Source organism: Rhinoraja longicauda, chromosome 13, assembly GCF_053455715.1.
Source record: "Rhinoraja longicauda isolate Sanriku21f chromosome 13, sRhiLon1.1, whole genome shotgun sequence".
Classification (NCBI taxonomy): Eukaryota; Metazoa; Chordata; class Chondrichthyes; order Rajiformes; family Arhynchobatidae; genus Rhinoraja; species Rhinoraja longicauda.
Genome location: NC_135965.1, coordinates 18,295,122 through 18,316,101, shown reverse-complemented (window position 1 = coordinate 18,316,101; position 20,980 = coordinate 18,295,122). Strand labels below are relative to the sequence as shown.

Genomic DNA, 20,980 nt, shown 5'->3' with positions numbered 1-20,980 from the left:
TTCTATTAAGAAAATCAAAAATAAATAAAGCTATCAGAAGTCTTGCACTTCAACAGTGCATTTCACAACCTTAATTTGTCCAACAGCACTTTAGTAGCAACTAAGTGCTTTATGAATTGCACTTACTGACAGAATGTAGGAAACGTGACAGCCAAAGTCAATCAAGGGATAAATGCAGGTCACAGCAATGGGGATCACCTCCCGACTGCTTTTCAAAATGCACCAAGTAATGTCCACCTGGGAGCTGAACAAAACTGCATCTAGAAAACACTGCAGCATCTCTCCAGAACAGCACTCAACCTGCCAGCTAATTTAGGTACAAATGTAACATGTTTTCGGCCTCTCATTTCCTTGTGAAGAATGATCCCCGCAATGTTTGTAGTACAGAACTAGGATCATGATGAACAGTTCATGCTAGTAGGAAGAATAGAAAGTAATACATGATTGCACTAGCACAAAAATGGGTATAAGAATGTGATGTTTTGTCTCAAGTTTGGTTTAGATGTCAGTTTGTTAGATGAATGTTAACACTACAAACTTTCTAAAGGGAGGTCGTCACAGTGGAGCAGTGGTAGAGTTGCTGCCTCACAAAGCCAGAGACCCAGGTTCGATCCTGACCTTGGGTGCTATCTGTGTAGAGTTTGCATGTTTTCTCTGTGACCGTGTTGGTTTTATCCGGGTGCTCCAGTTTCCTCCAACGTTCCAAAGACACGGAGGTTTGCAGGTTAATTGGCTTCTGTAAATTGCTCCTAGTGTGTAGGATTCAAAATTGGAATAACAGGTGATCGATGGTCGGCGTAGATTCGGTGGGCCGAAGGGCTCGTTTACAGGCTGTATCTCTAAACCAAGCTGGACCAATTCTTAGCTGAGTGGATATCCCAGATTATGGAAGGCAAGTGAAATCTGAATATGCATGAATACAAGGTCCTGGACTCGATTCCGATTGCCCAAGATGGTAACAATGAACATTTTAGATATTCTTTTATTCTTCTTTTCTTCCTCCTTTCACATTAGACAAACTGAATGATTAACTGAATGAGGTAAAAATATGGACTCATGTTCTGGTAAGACAAATAGAGCTGTGTTCTTTATAAAAAAAAACATTCATGCAATATATTTTGTCTATTTCAGTGACAGATATTTTTCTTATACAAGCTGGTAGGATTAAAATACTTCTGCTGTTTGTAGATCTTTCAAAAACTTCTACAGTACCACAGATTGATTGCAAACACTCTGCTTTTGGCATTTGCTTAGCCAGTGGGCACACCTGTATCACACCTTCCTCCATGAACCAACATTTATCTCTAAACTGTACTTCTCAAACACATCCAACAAAGCACAAGACTTTTAGCATGTGCTAAAACTACAATCTACCCCACACAGGCAAATCATGTTAGAGATGCACACTAGGAAAAGGGCCCAACAAATGTGCATAATTAGTTTAGCAATCTCAAAGTTAAAAAAAAGCAGTTTTGGGAATTATTTGTTTGTTTAATGATAGATTAAACAGGTGTTTGTTATGGAAGTTTCAGTAAAGTCGATGGCCAAAAAATCACCGCTGCTTCTGGATGAGAAATTAATCCGCAACATTTACCAATGTTTATGCTCGAGGGGAGGTTTAAATAATTCTCTAAACTTTGCATCTTTACGAGTGTAAGCAGAGAGTTAATTAGCAGAGCATCACTTTGCTTCCAGATCATATTAATATTTAGAAAAGCAAAGCAATGTAAAAGCTTGAAGGCAACTAGCCCCAAACAAAGAACTGGAATATCATTATAACAGGAAACTGAGAGGAAAACCAGGAAATATAATTAGAAAAAATAAAATTATCCCCAGAACTGCCAAATTATTAATGATCTTAAAATGCCACCTGCACCTTATAGATTACTTGTTCATCACGTACACAGAGCAGCCATTTCAATCTCTTCACTGGTTAAGGGTTAAAGGTTGGGGTGAGGGTGTCAGGAATTCTGGAGAGTGGATGGAATAAATTAAAATATTAATACTTTAGCAGATACACATTTAAAATATCAAAGTAAAAAATAATGCAATTAAAGTTCCAGCAAAATGTGGAAGTAAGCTCACAGCAAACTGGTCTTCATGCAACCAGAGAATGAAAGTGTGGTGGTTATGTCACTCATTCAGTATTCTGGAGCGCAGGATGCATCGTTCAAACAAGTTCCAAACCCATCACTTCAGAGAATTTAAATGAATTAATGTGCAGCAACAAAGAGCATCTGTAACGATCACCAAAGAACTAATGGCTGTCATAAAAACCCATCATGTTCACTTAAGGAAATCTGTCATCCTTACCCAGTCTGGGCTATATGCAACCCCAGACCCAGTGGAATATACATGAAGCCCTGTTTTCCTCCTGAAAAGGACACTATGAATAATGAAAAAATTAGTTTACAACCTACTCAGCATTTACCGATGGACTAGATTTACAAATGATACATCACCAAGCTCCATACCACAGCCCAGTTACACTACAATCCATTGATCAGACCAAAGTTCTGTGCTCCTGTCACACGGAATCACAAATAGTGGTGGGCAACCCCCAAAACATCCCCATTCTCAATGATGGCAGACCCCAGCATGAGTACTACGGGGGAAGTTGAATTACTTGTAACCATCTTCAACCAGAAACACCAAGCATTTCAGCTTTTGTCTAGAGATTCCAAGTAGAACAGAAGTCAGTTTTCAGCCAGTTTGTGATGCCCCACATGGTTGACAGCACTGGCGACGGCAACTGGTTATGAAACCAGACAACATCTTGACTGTGGTGCCGGAGACTTGTGCTTCAAGAGGAGCTACCCCGTCCAGCCAAGTTGTGCCAGTTTAGTTACAATACTGGTATCCACATAGAAATTTGCGCAGCTGCATCGTAGTTACATGAAGCAAAACTAATTTAAGATAGCTAATTACCGTTCTAATCTACTCTGAATAAAGTGATAGAAAGTGAAGTTGATTGCACTATGAAACTGCACTTCCTCACTAATAACTGGTCCTTAATGCTTCATGTGGATTTTGATAGGACCATTTAGAATGTGGAGTAGAGGCGAGTTGATCGGAGAGAGAACGTTCTTGACATCAAGGAAACTTTTGACTAAGTATGGCAAAGGGCCTTACACCATCAAATGTTGCCTTAATGTCATTGCTTTCGGAGGTCTGTCGATTCAACAAGTTCTCCTTCTTCCAAATTTAAACATAAATCAATTATAATCTCCAGATAGATTATGTCCAGTCCACAAACAGAGAACAAATGTCGATTACTGGCCTAATCTTCTTGATTATCAACAGTACCATCAATAACCTGGTCATTGCTACTTTCTTTGGTTTCCAAGTTCATTTGGTTCCATTCTTATTCACAGCTAAAGGGCCTGTCCCACTTAGGTGATTTTTAGACGACTGCCGGAGACTGTCATAGTTGTAGCAGGTCGCTGAAATAATGGCGACTGGACCTCCCTTCGACAATGTCTACGACAAGCTACAACAACCTACCACCTAGTCGACGTCAAGCTACGGCAAGCTACCGACAACCAACGACCCAATCGTCGCGAGTAGGACGTCCACCTATGACCGCACCTACGACAACCTATGACCACACAGGCGACAACCTACGACAACCAAAATCAACCTACGTCCACTCGTGACAAGGTACGACTCTGTCGGTGACAACTGAAGACAATTCACGATATTTTCGCCTCCGGTTTTGACGCCGGTACCTGTCGCTGGTTGACGTAGGTAGTTGCTGATGGAATTCACTGAAGTCAGCACCGGCGACAACCTACGTCACCTGGTGACAACCTATGACAGCACCTACATCAGGAGACGTCAAGCTACGCTCATTGGCGTCAACCCCACTGTCGCCAAAAAAATTTCAACATTCTGAATATCCATCGGCGACCAGAAAGACCCTACGACTCTTTGGGCGACTGAGGAGACTACTCACGATCGTACAGCCAACACCCTGGCGACCATGTAGGTGCCTAAAAAATCGCCTAAGTGGGACAGGAGTTTAACATTAAAGTCTGTATAAAAAAGAACCAAAATTCCAGAGATGAACTTGACTGACTTCAAAATCAAGAGGTCCTGGTAAAACTGCAGACAATGGGAATCCTGGAAACAAGCTCCTCTGAATAAAGAAAATATGTCCTAAATTGTTGGAGCCTTAAGCCAACGATGCAAGGGATCCTCAAAGCAGCAGCTCAAGCCTAAGCCTTTAGTAGATTTAATAACAATTAGGTCAATAGGTGGTCCTTTGGTGATGACTGGTCAGTGTTGAGTTCCATTTGGAGTTCGTAAGTTAATCAGGCAGTCCTTACATACATGCAAGGGTTGGACAAAATTCAAGCATGGGCTGGTGATTGGCAAGTAACGTAAAACGCCAAGAAATGACTGCAACAAGAGAATCAAGCACACCTTAACACTCCATGGTATTACCATTGCCAAATCCTCCAGCAACAACATTCTGGGATCACTATTCACCAGAAATTTAATTGCTTCCAAAGTTTTATTACAAGTGGTCAGAAGCTAGTGAGCAACTGACCTACTGATTTCCTCAAGTCCTTTCCACTATCCACAAGGCACAAGTCAGGTGATGTGATGGAATATTTCTTGAATGCCTGGATGTGCAACTCTAATATATAGGTTGACTCGATGCAGAATAAAATGTCCATGTGAGCAGCACTCCGTTCACCACATTCCCTTGTATTCCCTGGCAATCTGTGGTTGCAATGTATACGAAATAAAGGATAACTCACCAAACCTGCAAATTTACCACCAGAAATCACCAGGACAGCAGAACAAATGAGAAAACATTATCACGAACAGGTTCACCATTTTAAATAGATATATGTTAGCCATTTCTTCATCGCCACTGCATCACAATCTTCAAAGTTCCCACTCAGCAGATCAGAAGGACTGCAATGATTCATGAAGGCAGCTCATCACCGCCTTCGAAGGAGGCAATCAGAAATGGGCTTTAAATGTTAGCCTTTCCAGCAAAACTGGCATTCAGTGTGAGATTAAAGAGCAGAAATACAATTAAAAAGTCAAAACAAAATTCTATTTAACCTTTGATGCACGTCTCTTTATATATAAAAATTTAAAATCTGCATGCCAAAAAGGCTGATGCTATAATCAGATACTGCAAATGCCTAATTGTGAGTCTGGTCACAACATATTTGCAAAACATAAAACAGTTTCAAGATGATCACCAGAAGACAAGCAAAGACAATGTGGGAGGACTGCAACAATCTGACACCATCTGTCATAGGCAGTGCTAATACTCCTAGAGAGGCAAAGTGGATTGATTTCCAACAAGCTTTTATAAAAGTTGTCACGTCGTATCAAATCCCTACTTTACAATGCAAATCTAATATCAAGTGTCGCAATGGATGCTCGGAGCACTTCAAATAGTCAAACAATCATTAAAATATTTGGTTTCCAATCAGGTCTTTTTGGTAATTATAAAATGAGATAATCTGCTACTTTTAATAACTGGAATATGGTGCTTATGGAGAAGCTGTGGGATGGGGCCACCGAGAACGAAGGGGGGGGGGGGGAGGGGGGCTTGGTGTGAGGGAAGTATGGCTGCTGCCACATGCGGCAAAAGGCAGTAGATAGGACTATTCAGTGAACTTTTGTAACTTTGTCAACGCCAAAACGTAGCGACACTTGTGTACTACCTAAGTGAGGTCTGCTGTATGATTTTACCGGCTTGTATGCAAATCAAAGCATTTCACTGTACCCTAGATACATGTGACAATAAAGTATCATTGAATTACTTAGACATTCTGAGGCCTTATGAAAGTACTTGAGCATTGATAACTTTTCAAGAATTGGTAATTAAAATCACAAAGACATCATAATCTCCGAGGTTACCCAAGAACAAATAAACAATTGCTCCAATTAGCAGGAAGACTTTGCATACATTATAAAGCAGCTTTCAGTCTCACACTCTAAAATAGAATATACTATCATTTTAAAACTTAATGTTTAGACCACACTCGGTGCCCATAATGTGAAATCACCTCATCAAAAATTAATCACAACGGTTAAAGATGAAATATAAAGAGACAATTATGTACGTCAATTACAATTTCAATAATGCAGAACACTGTACTGAGTTGAAAACAAAGGAACAATGTCAAACATTACAAACAATAATAGAAACATAACATTAAGTGATCAAGACAGTATATGCCCATTGTGCCCTAATCTCCGTTGCCTTGCTTTTTTCATTCTAGTCTCATCTCATTCCAAGGCATTATAATTTTCATCCACTTATTTCAATATTTGTCACTCCATACCCATCACATTATCTCACATCTCGTTATTTTAGTCTAAAGACTTTGACCAGTCCTTGATTTTTCTTTTTCTTTCTTCATGAAGCTAACGACCCTCAATTTGCCTCATACCTTCTTCCAACCTCATCGTCATAAATTCTTCCCTTTGTCATCCATTTCTTGCAGTCTTAAACATTTATCTAATCGTCCACAAAATGTTTTTGGAACACAAAGTGCTGCAGTAACAGCGGGTCAGGCAGCATCTCTGGAGGACATGATCTGCCACATTTCAGCTCAGGATCCTTGATCAGACTAACTGTCGTGAGGAAGAGAAAGTTGGAAATGAAGTTTGGGGGGGGGGGGGGGGGGGGGAGGAGGCAAAGCCTAGCAAGTGATAGGTGAGGAGAACGAGGGCAGAAACAAAATGTTGACTTGTTTTATCCCATGGCTACCTGAATGCGCTATTGTGCATTAGTCTACTCCGCTGAAATGCGGAGTCTACTGTTGACTGAAATGGGCACTCTTTCAAATTATAATTCATCTTAACGCAACAAAGTATCACAAAGACATGTTGAATGTCTCACTTAAGTAGCATTGGGTCACAGGCTACACTATCCCTATTTCTTAACAAAGAAAGCCTCAGATTCAATAAATGTTTTAAACGAGTGAAAATAAAAACCCAAATAATGTTACTGCATTTTTCATGTAACAAATTCCATAAATCACGATTGAAACGAATTAAAGCTAGAACCACATACCCTTTTTGAATTTGTGTACTGGTAGTTTCTTCAACTGATCTTTACGCAGCCTGTTTCTTCTTGCCCTGTGTCTATCTTGAATAAATTTTGAAATCTAGAAAATGGACAAACAATGAGCGGATTTTGAGATATCGGTTTATTCTACGTTAAATGAACATCAAATATAAATATCTACTTTTTGTCTGTTCAGGAGAGAATTGATCCCATCTTAGTAATCAATAACATTCAAGTTGCATTCACATTCAAAGAACAACTGCCACTTTTAATGATATTTTTCAGAACTAAGGATCGCAAAGTGCTAAATAGTCAATCAAATATTTTTAGAATGCAGAAATCGTGGCAAGCAATTTATACACACCAGGTAAGACAATATTCTGGATTAACAGTGGATCAGGCAGCAACCTTGGAGAACATGGATAGGTGACATTTCACGTTTAAACCCTTCTTCAAACAGAAAAATGGTTTCAACCCATAACGTCGCCTATCCATGTTCTCCAGGAATACAACCTGAGCCATTTAATTACTCCAGCATTGTGTGTCTTTCCTTGGTAACCCAGCAAATGTATTTATTAATATTGATGAATACATGTTGGCCATGATAATCATGAGCCAATTCCATAGAACATTTTGCAGGCTCCTCAAGTGATAAGATAGGATGAAACGTAAAGCCAGGGTCCGAAGGACAATAAGTCTTCAAAAATGCTACGCTCAGCAGTGCAATAAAGAGTCAGCGAGGATTATATTCCATCTCTGCATTAGGATGTCAACCCAAAAGCTCCTAATAGAGATGAGTGCTACCACTAAGCACAGTACAGAATTATTTCCAAAATAGAAAGTTTACACACATCTATTTTCACTCTCTGTGAAGTTTTTATTTTGTCAAAATATCTTAGCAAATGCCTGATTTGGACATGATATTTGCCCAGCTGGATAACTGATGAAATTATCTTTGTCATCTTTTCAGTGGATTTGTGTGTTCTGGACGAAGAATGAGGAACAAAATACCCCTGATTTAACATTCAGTACCGAAATAAAACAATCCTCAGGCTAATATATCAGTCAATGGATGAAAGCAGAATTGTGTATTTTTTTGTTGCTTTTCCCCAAAAGAATGAATCAATCCACGCGTGGGGGAACAGGCCCTCTTGTCACAATGTCCTTATTTCTAAAACAAGCTGCACCCAAAAGTACACAAATTAAAACTGCTAAACTCTGAACACGTGATATGCTCAAGAGGTAGGTTGGAAAGAGAACGCCATAAGTAAAGCCTTTCAATCCAGGCGACATCTTGGTGAAGGTAGACACAAAATGCTGGAGTAACTCAGCGGGACAGGCAGCATCTCTGGAGAGAAGGAATGGGTGACGTTTCGGCTTGAGTCCTGCTGAGTTACTCCAGCATTTTGTGGCCAGTCCCGCTGAGATACTCCAGCATTTTGTGTCTATCTTCGATTTAAACCAGCATCCGCAGTTCTTTCCTCGACATCTTGGTGAATCTCCTCTGAACTCTCTCCAGTACAATCACATCCTTCCGAGAGCGAGGCAACCAGAACTCCTTACAATACGCCAAGTTCAGTTCAGTTCAGTTTAGTTTATTGTCACGTGTACCGAGGTACAGTGAAAAGCTTTTGTTGTGTGCTATCCAGTCAGTGGAAAGACTGTACATGATTACAACTGAGCCAAGTGAAGTCTAACCAGTGTTTTGTAAAGTCTTTTATATTATATTCTAACTCCCACTGACTATCGGAAGGCCTACAATATAACCCCATCAATGTCATCGCTCCTCAATTCTAAGTTTTACTCATTTAGCCTCATTGGCTGATCCCTCCAGGATATCCTCCCCAAGTGTTGCTTAATGCTCTCAGATCAGCAATGCAGCACTAATTGCACTTTACTAGCAAATAACTCACAGCGCTCTTTAAAAGCTCTTTACTCCCTCAGAAGGCTTAGGAAGTTCAGCATGTCCCCGACAACTCTCACCACTTCTACAGATGCGCCGTACAAAGCATTTTATTGAGATGCACCACAGCATGGACGGGGACCAACTTCATCCAAGACCACACAAACCAAACACCTCATTGCTTTTTACATATCTTTCCTTCATTTGTCCTATGTGCCTTCTGTATCTCTCGTTTCCCTTTCCCCTGACTCTCAGTCTGAAGAAGGGTCTCGACCCAAAATATCACCTGGTCCATTTCTCCAGAGATGCTGCCTGACCCGCTAAGTTACTCTAGCTTTTTGTGTCTATCTCCCTTCCATTAAATCCATTTACACCTCATGCTGCCTCAGCAAGGCCACCAGCATAATCATGGACGAGTCGCACGCCGGCCACTCCCTCTTTTCCCCTCGCCCATCAGGCAAGAGGTATTGAAGTGTAAAAACGCACACCTCCAGATTCAGGAACAGTTTCTTCCCAGATGTTATCATCCAGATGAACCATCCTGCCAACAACTAGAGAGTAGTCCAGAGCCACTGTCTACCTCATTGGAGAGCCTCAAACTATCTATGATTGGACATTACTAGACTTTATCCTGCACTAAATGTTATTTACATTATTCCCTTTATCATGTATCTGTACACTGTGGATGGCTCAATTGTAATCATGTGTTGTCTTTTGCTGACTGGTTAGCACGCAGCAAAAGCTTTTCACTGTACATCGGTACACGTGAGAATAAATTAAACTCAAACTCAAAAGACAATTAAACCCATGGAAAAGTTAAAATTTGGTTTCCAATTCCTTAAATTGAATTGGTTAGAGGTGAAAATCCATATCAAAAAAGGTCTAAAGTTGTTAAAATTTGCATTATGTTAAGATAGCATAACCATTCATTAATGAAAACCATTAGCATGGGTTTAGTATAAAATAATTTGTGGTGCAGCGGTAGAGTTGCTGCCTTACAGCGCTGGAGAGCCGGGTTCGATCCTGACTATGGGTGCTGTCCGTACGGAGTTTGTACATTCTCCCGTGACCTGCGTGGGTTTTCTCCAAGATCTTCCGTTTCCTCCCACACTCCAAAGACGGACAGGTTTGCAGGTTAATTGGCTTGGAGTATGTGTAAATTGTCCTAGTGTGTGTAGGGCAGTGTTAATGTGCTGATTAGCGTGAACTCGGTGGGCCGAAGTGCCTGTTTCCGCACTGTAACTCTAAACTAAACTAAACTGCGTCAAAAACAAATTGGAGAACAAGTATAAAATGTATGAAATGATGCAACAGGGTTTTGCATCAGTTCAGGTGATGCGACAATTCCACAATATAGATTTAACCATTGAAAACAAAAAACAGAATGATCTTGAAATTTTTTACATGTGCTGAAATCATTAAATACCAAAACTACAACAACGTAACTGCATCCTGAATATTTACACCTGGAAAAATGATTATAATGTTTTGGATTCATTCAAGATATACACAAAATCATTAAATCCTTACAAATTTAGTTTAGCTCAGAGATTCAACGAGGAAACAGGACCTCCGGCCCACTGAGTTCACACTGACCAATGATCACGCATACATGAGCTCTATCCTACACACTAGGCCAATTAACCTACAAACCAGTACGTCTTTGGAATGTCGGAGAAAACCGGAGCACCCATAGAAAATCCACACAATCACAGGGAGAACGTATAAAATCCACACTGACAGCGACCCATAGTCAGGGTCGAACCCGGGTCTCTGTGAGGCAGCAAATCTACCTCTACCCCTGCTAACCCCCTTGAATGGGCTTTAAAAGATAATCATTTCCTGGTTTTAATTACTCTGTTGAGACCCAAGAACAATTACTAATATTAAAAAGTACAAATCCTGACTAAGCAAATAGGTACCCAGAAATGAATTCAAGGTAGTCATTCAAACAAGATGCTTGGAAAGATAAGCAGAATAATAAAGTAGAATCCAATTTACTATAGATATCTGGTTCTTGACAATGCAAACTCTGAGGAAAATAAGTAACTCCTTTTTTTAGGTGAGAGATTCAAGGCTCCGAGTGACTTCTCAGGTAGACAGAGTTTGATACATAGGCGTCAGTGGTTATTTTTTTAATGTCCAAGATAAGATCTGTCCTTCTATCAACAATACAACTTTTTCATGTACAAATTGGCAGCCATGTTCCCTATATTTCAAATAACAGTGGCTTCATAAAGCAACTCGTTGGCTTTGGAGTGAACATGTTACATAAATGTCTTTTTTTTCTTCAGTCTGGGACCCAAGATCATGCTAACTCTGATGGATGTGAAGCCTCTACTTACTTGTATTTGGTTTTTAAGAACCTTAAATATAATCCCTTCAGATACTCAGCTAAGTGAAAGTATAAATCCGACAGGACCTGTCTATTTGCTGCTTAAATCTTCCCCTTTAGCTCCATTTAAAAAGGACCAATGATAAATAGTTCTCAAAAATAAATAATCCTTCATCATCATCTTCAGAAAAAAATGACAATTTTACATTCAGATTCTAACCAGTGAACTCATGATGCATGGACAAATTGATGAAACTGACTATCCCAACATTTAAGAAACTGTTAAAGATAGGTACATTGATAGGTCAGGGTTGGAGGGATATGGACCAAATGCGGGCAGGTGGGACTAGTCTAGCTGGGACATATTGGCTGGTGTGTGCAAGTTGGGCCGAAGGGCCTGTTTCCACACTGTATCACTCTATGACTTGTGGACAATATATTTAAATTGTGGACAAAGTAAACTTCAGACTGCTCTCACAGATCACAGGAATTTTCTTTAAAAATGCATATATTTAAGTCAGTTCATATCTATTAACCAAGCTATTCTCCCCCATAAACTTATTTATTGGTTATTTATTTTGCAAAGACAAGCTTTCAAAAGCCTATAAGCCCATGCAAATACAGTTAAAATATCCATTATCATACAAGATCAGAGTGCCACTAAGGCATGGGAACATCTTAATGTTACAACATTTTCATATACAATATTTATACATTTAAGTATGAATTAATACATACCATAAAAATAGCAATCAGGATCAGGCAGATTCCAACGATGATGAGGAATGGAATTAGATAGTACTCCAGCGGCAGACTAAAATCAGGTAGTATCACTATATGGCCACTGTGGAGAAAGATAATAACAAAGAATGTATGCAGATAGTTACGATATCGTAACTGAAGATGGCCATCAAAGCAGAATTCTAGAAATGCTGCTAGAATGCACATAAGAACAATGATCATCATATTGGTTTGTTGATTACAGTGTTACACAGTAGCTATGATGTATACAGTAGAAGTTGACACAAATAACAGCTGCGTAAAACAAAAGAGAAGCCCAGATTTCATTAACTGGCATTTATGAACTGATGCCATTGTGACCCTTTGTCCTGATGCAACAAGATGGTGAACTTGCAGCAGTACCAAGTCTGATGTCACGCTGACTACACTGGAGCTAGACTGTGATGTAATTGTGACAGCCCCACAAGCATAATTGTGATCAACCTTAGGACTTTTAAGGGTTTTTTTTTGTCATTTGTTTTAAAAGCACTAATGGCATCTCAGTAAATTCTACATTTAAGAAACATTTAATTATTGCTTCAAAGAACCTTTGGATTGAAATTAAAGTTTTCCTTTCTTTTATGTATTCATTTTTCTCAAATGTAGGCATCACTGGAAAGCCCAGGATTTATTCATCATTCTGAATTGGCCTCGAGAATGCACTGGTGAGCTCTTGTCTTGAAATTCTCTCGTCGTTCTGGTAAACAAAGGTACTATAAAACAACAAAAGGTACTTTTATTTTTTTTATTTTTGCAGAATATGCTTATTTTTGTTTGCAATTACAAACACCCTCTATCTGTAGCTACTTTGGAAAGGAAAGAAAACCTAATTAAATTTCATTTAAAACTACTAGAATTGTGTCGAATTCAGCTCAAAATTTCACCTTTTCTTTTTAAAATTCAAATGTTATTTTGAAGAAAAGTCTCTGACAAATCTGTGGCCAGCTTGATGCAAAGGCAGGGCAATACCTCCTTGAAAAACAATTAAAATAGGACAGACTACTGGTGCCTATTACCATAATATGCTTTATATAGCATAGATGACTTCTCAGAAACAGGGCAAGAAAAAAAGGTTTCATGCGGCCATGGGTTTCAGACCCAGTTGACATCACATCAGGCTCCTTCAACAAAAGTAGAAGGAAAAAAATGCCAGCATTTTTTCACCATAATAATTCATGATTTCCCAATCTCCTTTCTCCTAACTTCATTGTGGCTGGCAATAATGAAGCAATGGGTTGATGCAATAATTAAAATAATTCATTCTTATTCATTTGCCATCTATGCGAGTAACAATCTTAAATTTATTTTTTATTATATCTTACCAACTTATCCATCTCCTTAAATGCATAATCTATAATTGCAAATGTTTTATCACCAAGGATTTAAAAAGAGAAAACAGAGGGGAAAAGTTCTCAGTGGTGGAAAGGTTGGTAACAGAGAGCACTGATTTAAGGTGACGGGAAAAATATTATAAATGAGGAGTGACTGGCACTGCAAACAATATTCCTAATGCGGTCCAACCAATGTTCTAAATGGCCTATCCCTTATTCTTAAACTGTGGCCCCTGGTTCTGGACTCCCCCAACATTGGGAACATGTTTCCTGCCTCTAGCGTGTCCAATCCCTTAATAATCTTATATGTTTCAATAAGATCCCCTCTCATCCTTCTAATATTCACTGCCCTATGGTCAATCTTCAACCCTCTTTCAATTCTTTTTGTCAGTTCTGTTCAAAATGCTTCACACAATCATATTCCCTAAAATTGTTCAGACGATAGACACAAAAAGCTGGAGTAACTCAGCGGGACAGGCAGCATCTCTGGAGAGAAGGAATGGGTGACGTTTCAGGTCGAGACCCTTCTTCTGACCATTCCTTCTCTCCAGAGATGCTGCCTGTCCCGCTGAGTTACTCCAGCTTTTTGTGTCTATCTTCGGTTTAAACCAGCATTTGCAGTTATTCTTACACACCCTAAAATTGTTCTATTATTTGAAAAAATATATAAAAAGTAGATAAACATAAAAGCAGTGGTAGGCCAAATTTCCACCCAAATCTGCTCCACCACTTAATAAGATCATGGTTAATTAATGCCTTACGTTTACATCCCCATCTCATACCCTATCCTTGATTTTCTTTGTGTCCAAGTCTCTTGATCTCTGACTTGAAACTACCCAATGATTAAACAATCAATACACTCTGGGCTACTGAATTCCAAAAAAATCTCCTCACTACATTAAAAAAGTCCTACTCGTCTCGATCCCTTTACACTGAGACTGGGCCTCCCTTAATTAAGTGAAAATATTTGATATCCCAAATGAAATGGTCTTCCTTTAGATTCATGTTTAGGATTTTAAAGTCGTTAGCCAGTTTCAGCCTTTGCATCAGGGGAGTTCCTCACATACATTATTTAGGAAAGGCTTTACAAAAGCTTGCAGAAAATTTAAAATTCGGTGTATTCATTATTTTTTGCACTAAAAAAATTGGAACGTGCAAATTGGCCTTTACACAATCTGAAGATTGAACCTTATCCAAATGAATTTAAATACACACAACATTTTGTAGGTTACTGTGTTGCTCTGTAAAATATCAAGTTTGAGGTGTATTTCAACTCTAACCAGTTTCCCGCTGGAGTGGAACTAATCTACACTGCTAATGGGAAATTGTTCAGCTTTCGTCGTCTCCGCTACGGAACGAAGGTCACACTGACCTCAGTAACTGAGATGGAGTAGTCAGCATTGCTTTTATGCATGTTCAGAGACTAAGCTGATTCATTGTCATTCCAATAACTGGTGTAAATGAAACAATGGGCCTACCCTCAACATCAGCAAAACAATGGCCCTCAACCAATTTATCTCCATTGCACAACTCTGTCCTCCAACAATAAAGGACAACAGAGCAATCCTCAAAAACGTGGACCACTGCCTGTACGTCAGGAATTATTTCTCAGTGAAGCCATTGCAGATGAAATTCACCATCTTCAGTGTACAAACATAGGTTTTGTCATTTGAGGAAAGGGGGATTTGAAGATTAAGGCCTCACACACAGCACATAACTAATGATCTACTGGTATGCTGTGATCCGTGTCCTCCTACATGCTTCTGCGGCTAGGACTGTTTGCAGCTGGATCAGCTACCAAGTCTTTGCAAGATCCAAGTCCACTGATAGCATAAGCAAACCAATGTAAGTGTCCTCTCACACGCCCACATCTAATCCAAGATCATAATTACACTCGACCTATGCCTTTGGGAAGGGCGCACTGTCTAAATGCCCAACACCAGGTTTCCAAAACAGACACACTATTCTGAACTCTGTCAAAGGAAGAGTTAATCTGGTAAAGACAGTGGTAAAGATTAAAGGATGTTTGCAAAACCGCCTTGACGAAGATGTTCAAAATCTCCACTGAGCCCTTGTGAATCCACAGCCAATGGTTGTGCAAAATTGGGAAGCTTTTGAGATGGCAACAAGGACAGAGTCCACGTGACAGAAACATATAGAAACCACTTCAATTCACATTCCATATCAAACACTTTTCAGTTTCAGTATATACCAATTGCTTTTTGAAGAACTATTGGATTCAAGCCCATGGCAACCTGACCATATAAGGTTCAGGTCAGATTGAGAACTTAAATCCTCAAGTGGACTGGATAATACTGGCACTGAGACTCACTACTATATTCTCGAGCCAGTTTACCCAACAGGCTCTGACTGTAGTCAGGTCAGGTATCAAAATATAAAATCCTATTCCTCAGTCTCAGATTGGCCATTGCAAGCTTTGAGCCACGTTTTAATATCGTACCCAAGCTTATCTCCAATTCAAAGCAAACTGCATTTCCTCACATGATCTCCATATTATTTTGATGATAAATAAAAATAATTTTCTGCAAATTGAAATGGAAATGTTCAAAATCTATTTTTGAAAAAAACCCCATTGGTTTGGATCAGTGGAAGGTAAAATGGAGTGACTAAAAATAAATGGTGGAAATACTCAGGGTAGGCATCAGAGTTAAACCCAGTTAACGTTTCATGTCAATACACTTTTTAAGTGGGGTGGGGCAGGAGAGAAACAAAAGACAAGGTGAAGGATAACAAAAAGGGGGGGGGAGGGTGCAAAATTGTGTCAAGGAGCAAAAGTTTACTCGCTTTGCAGTTTGGTTTGGCAGGAAATCCTTTGTCTCCAACCTAAGATAATTCTACAGCTGTGTGACTATTGTACAGAAAGAAGCACAGCATTTTACAGCAGAGTTTGCCTTACAAGGTTACGAAGTTCCTTAAAAAGCTATTCACTTAGTTTATTCCTTTGGCTTTTACAAGTGTGCCATTTGTTTTTGTCATTTAGAAATATTTACAATTGTGTTAAAATTAACTTTTCTGCCATCATCAACATTTTTCATCTTCTAACTGTAAAAAAATCTGTGCAGCTCTCAGATGTGTGCCCTCTAGTGTCTGAATGAGCAAGTTTTCTCTTTATTTATCTTCATGTCAGAATATTAATTCACTCTGTTTTATGTGCTCAGTTTCTCTATTTTTTTCTCTTTTTCTCAATTGACTATATTCTTGGATCCAAATCCACATTAGTGAATCCTTTCCATAAAAAAAGCAATAAATCCCAAGTCCCGGACCTCTCTGCTATCAGACTTGCTGAACGAGTGTCACTGTTGCAGTTTGATGACCAGTCTAGCAAATGCCAAAAACCTCAGGCCTCAGATACCTCATCATACCTCCCTTGGACCGTGACCCCACCGTTGAACAGCAAGCATCGGTCTCCCTCACAGCCAAGTACCTCATTCCCTCAAAGATTAGCTTTCCTTCACAGCTTCTACCCTTGCAGCACCACAACCCGGCACAGTCCATGTTCTACCCAAGGTCCATGAGCACATTCATTATTTTAACCTGGTTTTGTCCCAACTGAACTTATTTTTTCCTACCTCGATTTCATTCTATCGACCTAGTCCAGTTCCTGCTTGGCTTCATTCTTAACACATTGACGTCCTCCTCTACTTTAACAGCTGTCATCTTCTTCGTCTCTCCCTATCTTAGATATATCTTGGTCTACCTTATCCCACCTTCTCTTCTATTTTCTTTCCCAGTTCTGAGGAACAGTCTCAGATCTGATTCAACTGTTTCTTTCCGCAGATGCTGCCTGACCTGCTGATGAGTTTGCACGTTCTCACTGTGACCACGTGGGTTTCTTCAGAGTGCTCTGGTTTCCTACCACATCTCAAAGACGTGCGGGTTTGTTGGTTAACAGGCCTCTGTAAAATTGCCTCTAATGCGCAAGGAGTGGATGAGAAAGATGGACAACATAAAACTAGTGCGAGCAGGTGATCAAAGTCCAATGTGAACTCTGAGGGCCAAAGGGCCTGCTCAATGCTTTATCTCTAAACTGTTTCCAGTATTTCTATACTTGTATCTCTTTACATGTTCGTTACAGCAACATCATTCTTAACAAGGTTATTAAACTGGACATATTCTAACTGCAGACATGGGGAACTATAGATACTGGAATCTTGCAAGGAACAGAGAGTTCTGGAGTAACTCAGCGGTTCAGGCAGCAAATTTGGATAGGCAATGTTTTGGGTTGTGACCCTTCTTCAGACTGAAGTGTTCCAACCCTTTATCAATGATTTGGATGAGAATGTTAATGGCATGATTAGCAAGTTTTCAGATGACACAAACGTGGGTGGTTTTGCAGATAGTGAAGATGGTTTGCAGCAGGATCTTGATCGGTTGGGCAGGTGGGCTGAGGAAAGGTTGATGGAAGTAAATACATAGAAATGCGAGGTGTTGGATTTTGGGAGCATTTACATGGGCATAACCTATACAGTGGATGGTAGGGCTCTGGGGAGTGTTGTAGAGCAAATGGATCGAGGAGTACAGGTATATAGATCGTTGAAAGTGGCATCACAGGTAGATAAGAGTGGTCAAAAAGGCTTTTGGCACATTGGCCTTCATCAGTCAGAGCATTGAGTTTCGAAGTTGGGAGTTGTATATGACGTTGGTGAGGCCGCATTTAGCGTATTGTGTTCACTTTTGGGCACCATGTTATAGGAAAGATGTTGTCAAGCTGAAAAGGGTGCAGAGCTATAGGGAGAGGTTGGGCAGGCTAGGTCTCTGTTCCTTGGAGTACAGGAGGACGTACGGAGGTGTATACATCATGAGAAGAATAGATCGGGGAGGCACACAGAGACTCTTGCCCAGAGTGGGGGAAATTAAGAACCAGAGGACATAGGTTTAAGGTGGGGGGGGGGGGGAACTTAATAGGAATCTGAGGGATAACATTTTCACACAAAGGGTGGTAGGTGTATGGAACAAGCTGCCAGAGGAGGTAATTGAGGCAGGTACTATTTCAAGGTTTAAGAAACATTTAGACAAATACATGGATAGGACAGGTTTAGGTGGATATGGGCCAAACAATAGACAATAGACAATAGGTGCAGGAGGAGGCCATTCGGCCCTTCGAGCCGGCACCGCCATTCAATGTGATCATGGCTGATCATTCTTAATCAGTACTCCGTTCCTGCCTTCTCCCCATACCCCATGACTCCGCTATCCTTAAGAGCTCTGTCTAGCTCTCTCTTGAATGCATTCAAAGAATTGGCCTCCACTGCCTTCTGAGGCAGAGAATTCCACATATTCACAACTCTCTGACTGAAAAAGTTTTTCCTCATCTCAGTTCTAAATGGCCTACCCCTTATTCTTAAACTGTGGCCCCTTGTTCTGGACTCCCCCAACATTGGGAACATGTTTCCTGCGTCTAACATGTCCAACCCCTTAATAATCTTATACGTTTCGATAAGATCTCCTCTCATCCATCTAAATTCCAGTGTATACAAGCCTAGTCGCTCCAGTCTTTCAACATATGACAGACCCGCCATTCCGGGAATTAACATAGTAAACCTATGCTGCATGCCCTCAATAGCAAGAATATCCTTCCTCAAATTTGGAGACCAAAACTGCACACAGTACTCCAGGTGCGGTCTCACTAGGGCCCTGTACAACTGCAGAAGGACCTCTTTGCTCCTATACTCAACTCCTCTTGTTATGAAGGCCAACATTCCATTGGCTTTCTTCACTGCCTGCTGTACCTGCATGCTTCCTTTCAGTTGACTGATGCACTAGGACACCCAGATTTCGTTGTACGTCCCCCTTTCCTAACTTGACACCATTCAGATAATACTCTGCCTTCCTATTCTTACCACCAAAGTGGATAACCTCACACTTATCCACATTAAACTGCATCTGCCATGCATCTGCCCACTCACACAACCTGTTCAGGTCACCCTGCAACCTCATAGCATCTTCCTCACAGTTCACACTACCACCCAGCTTTGTATCATCTGCAAATTTGCTAATTTGCAAACACAGGCAGATGGGACTAGTGTAGATGGGACATGTTGGCCAGTGTGGGCAAGATGGTGAAACATCGTCCATCCATGTCCTCCAGAAATGCTGCCTGACCCACTGAGTAACTCCAGCACTTCATATTCTAACTGCAGGTTAAATGATAACTTGTTCAGAATAATATTTTGTACTGTATGATTATTTTAGCTTAGCTTAGTTTAATTATACAGCATGGAAACAGGCCCTTTGGCCCACCGAGTCTGTGCCGACCAGCGAGCCCCATATACTAGCTCTATCCTACACACTGGGGATAATTTACAGAAGCCAATTAACATACAAACCTTTGGAATGTGGGAGGAAACCAAAGCACCGGAGAAAACCCACACAGTCACAGGGAGAACATACCAACTCCACAGAGACAGCACCCAGAGTCAGGATTGAACCTGGGTCGCTGGCGCTATGAGGCAGCAATACTACCTCTGCGCCACTGTACCGCACTTTTTATCAAGTCAAGTCAAGTTTATTTGTCACATGCACATACACGATGTGCAGTGAAATGAAAGTGGCAATGCCTGCGGAATGTGCACAAAATAGAATTACAGTTACAGCATATAATAAAGTTAATACAGAGAAGACAAAATTTAGTCCCTGGAGTTATAAAAGTTAACAGTCCTGATGGCCTGTGGGAAAGAAACTCTGTCTCATCCTCTCCATTTTCACAGTGTGACAGCGAAGGCGCTTGCCTGACCGTAGCATCTGGAACAGTCCGTTGCTGCGGTGGCAGGGGTCCCTCATAATCTTGTTTGCTCTCGATCTTCACCTCCTGATGTATAGGTCCTGCAGGGGGACGAGTGTAGTTCCCATGGTGCGTTCTGCCAAACGCACTACTCTCTGCAAGGCCATCCTGTCCTGGGCAGAGCTGTTCCCAACCCAGACTGTAATGTTGCCGGACAGGATGCTCTCTACAGCCCCAGAGTAGAAGCAATGAAGGATCCTCAGAGACACTCTGAATTTCCTCAGCTGTCTAAGGTGGTAGAGACGCTGTTTTGCCTTGCCCAACAGTGCGGCAATGTGCGTTGCCCATGTCAGATCCTCTTTGATGTGGTCTCCCAAGTATTTAAAACTGCTCACCCTATCCACAGTAGACCCATTTATCTCCAGTGGCATGTACGTACTTGGATGTTGAGCCCTTCTAAAGTCCACAATCAGCTCCTGACATTCAAGAGGAGGCTATTGTCCTGACACCGGAGTGCCATATCAGCCACCTCCTCCCGGTAGGCCTTCATGTGTGTACAGGGAGTACTGTAGGGGGCTAAGGACGCATCCCTGGGGGGATCCTATGTTCAGGGTGAGGGGGCTAGATGTGTGTTCCCCCATCCTGACCACTTGGGGCCTGGCGGTGAGAAAGTCCAGGACCCAGGCACACAGAGGGGTGCTAAGCCCCAGTTCCAGCAGCTTCTCAGCCAGTCTGTTGGGGACTATTGTGTTGAAAGCTGAACTAAAGTCAATGAACAGCATCCTCACATAGCCCCCCTGGCTGTCCAGATGAGAGAGCGGTGTGCAGAACCTGGGAGACCGCA

General features: G+C 40.8%; 1 protein-coding gene across 1 annotated transcript in view; it reads right to left on the bottom strand.

Moving 5' to 3' along the window:
- rnf13 (ring finger protein 13) overlaps positions 1 to 20,980 on the bottom strand; it is a 190,037-nt gene that overhangs the window by 50,722 nt on the left and 118,335 nt on the right. The window contains exons 7-8 of the mRNA XM_078410455.1: positions 12,022 to 12,127; positions 7,052 to 7,145 (exon numbers count right to left, since the gene is read on the bottom strand). Coding sequence (XP_078266581.1) covers positions 7,052 to 7,145; positions 12,022 to 12,127 — 200 coding nt within the window. The remainder of the gene's footprint in view (positions 1 to 7,051; positions 7,146 to 12,021; positions 12,128 to 20,980) is intronic.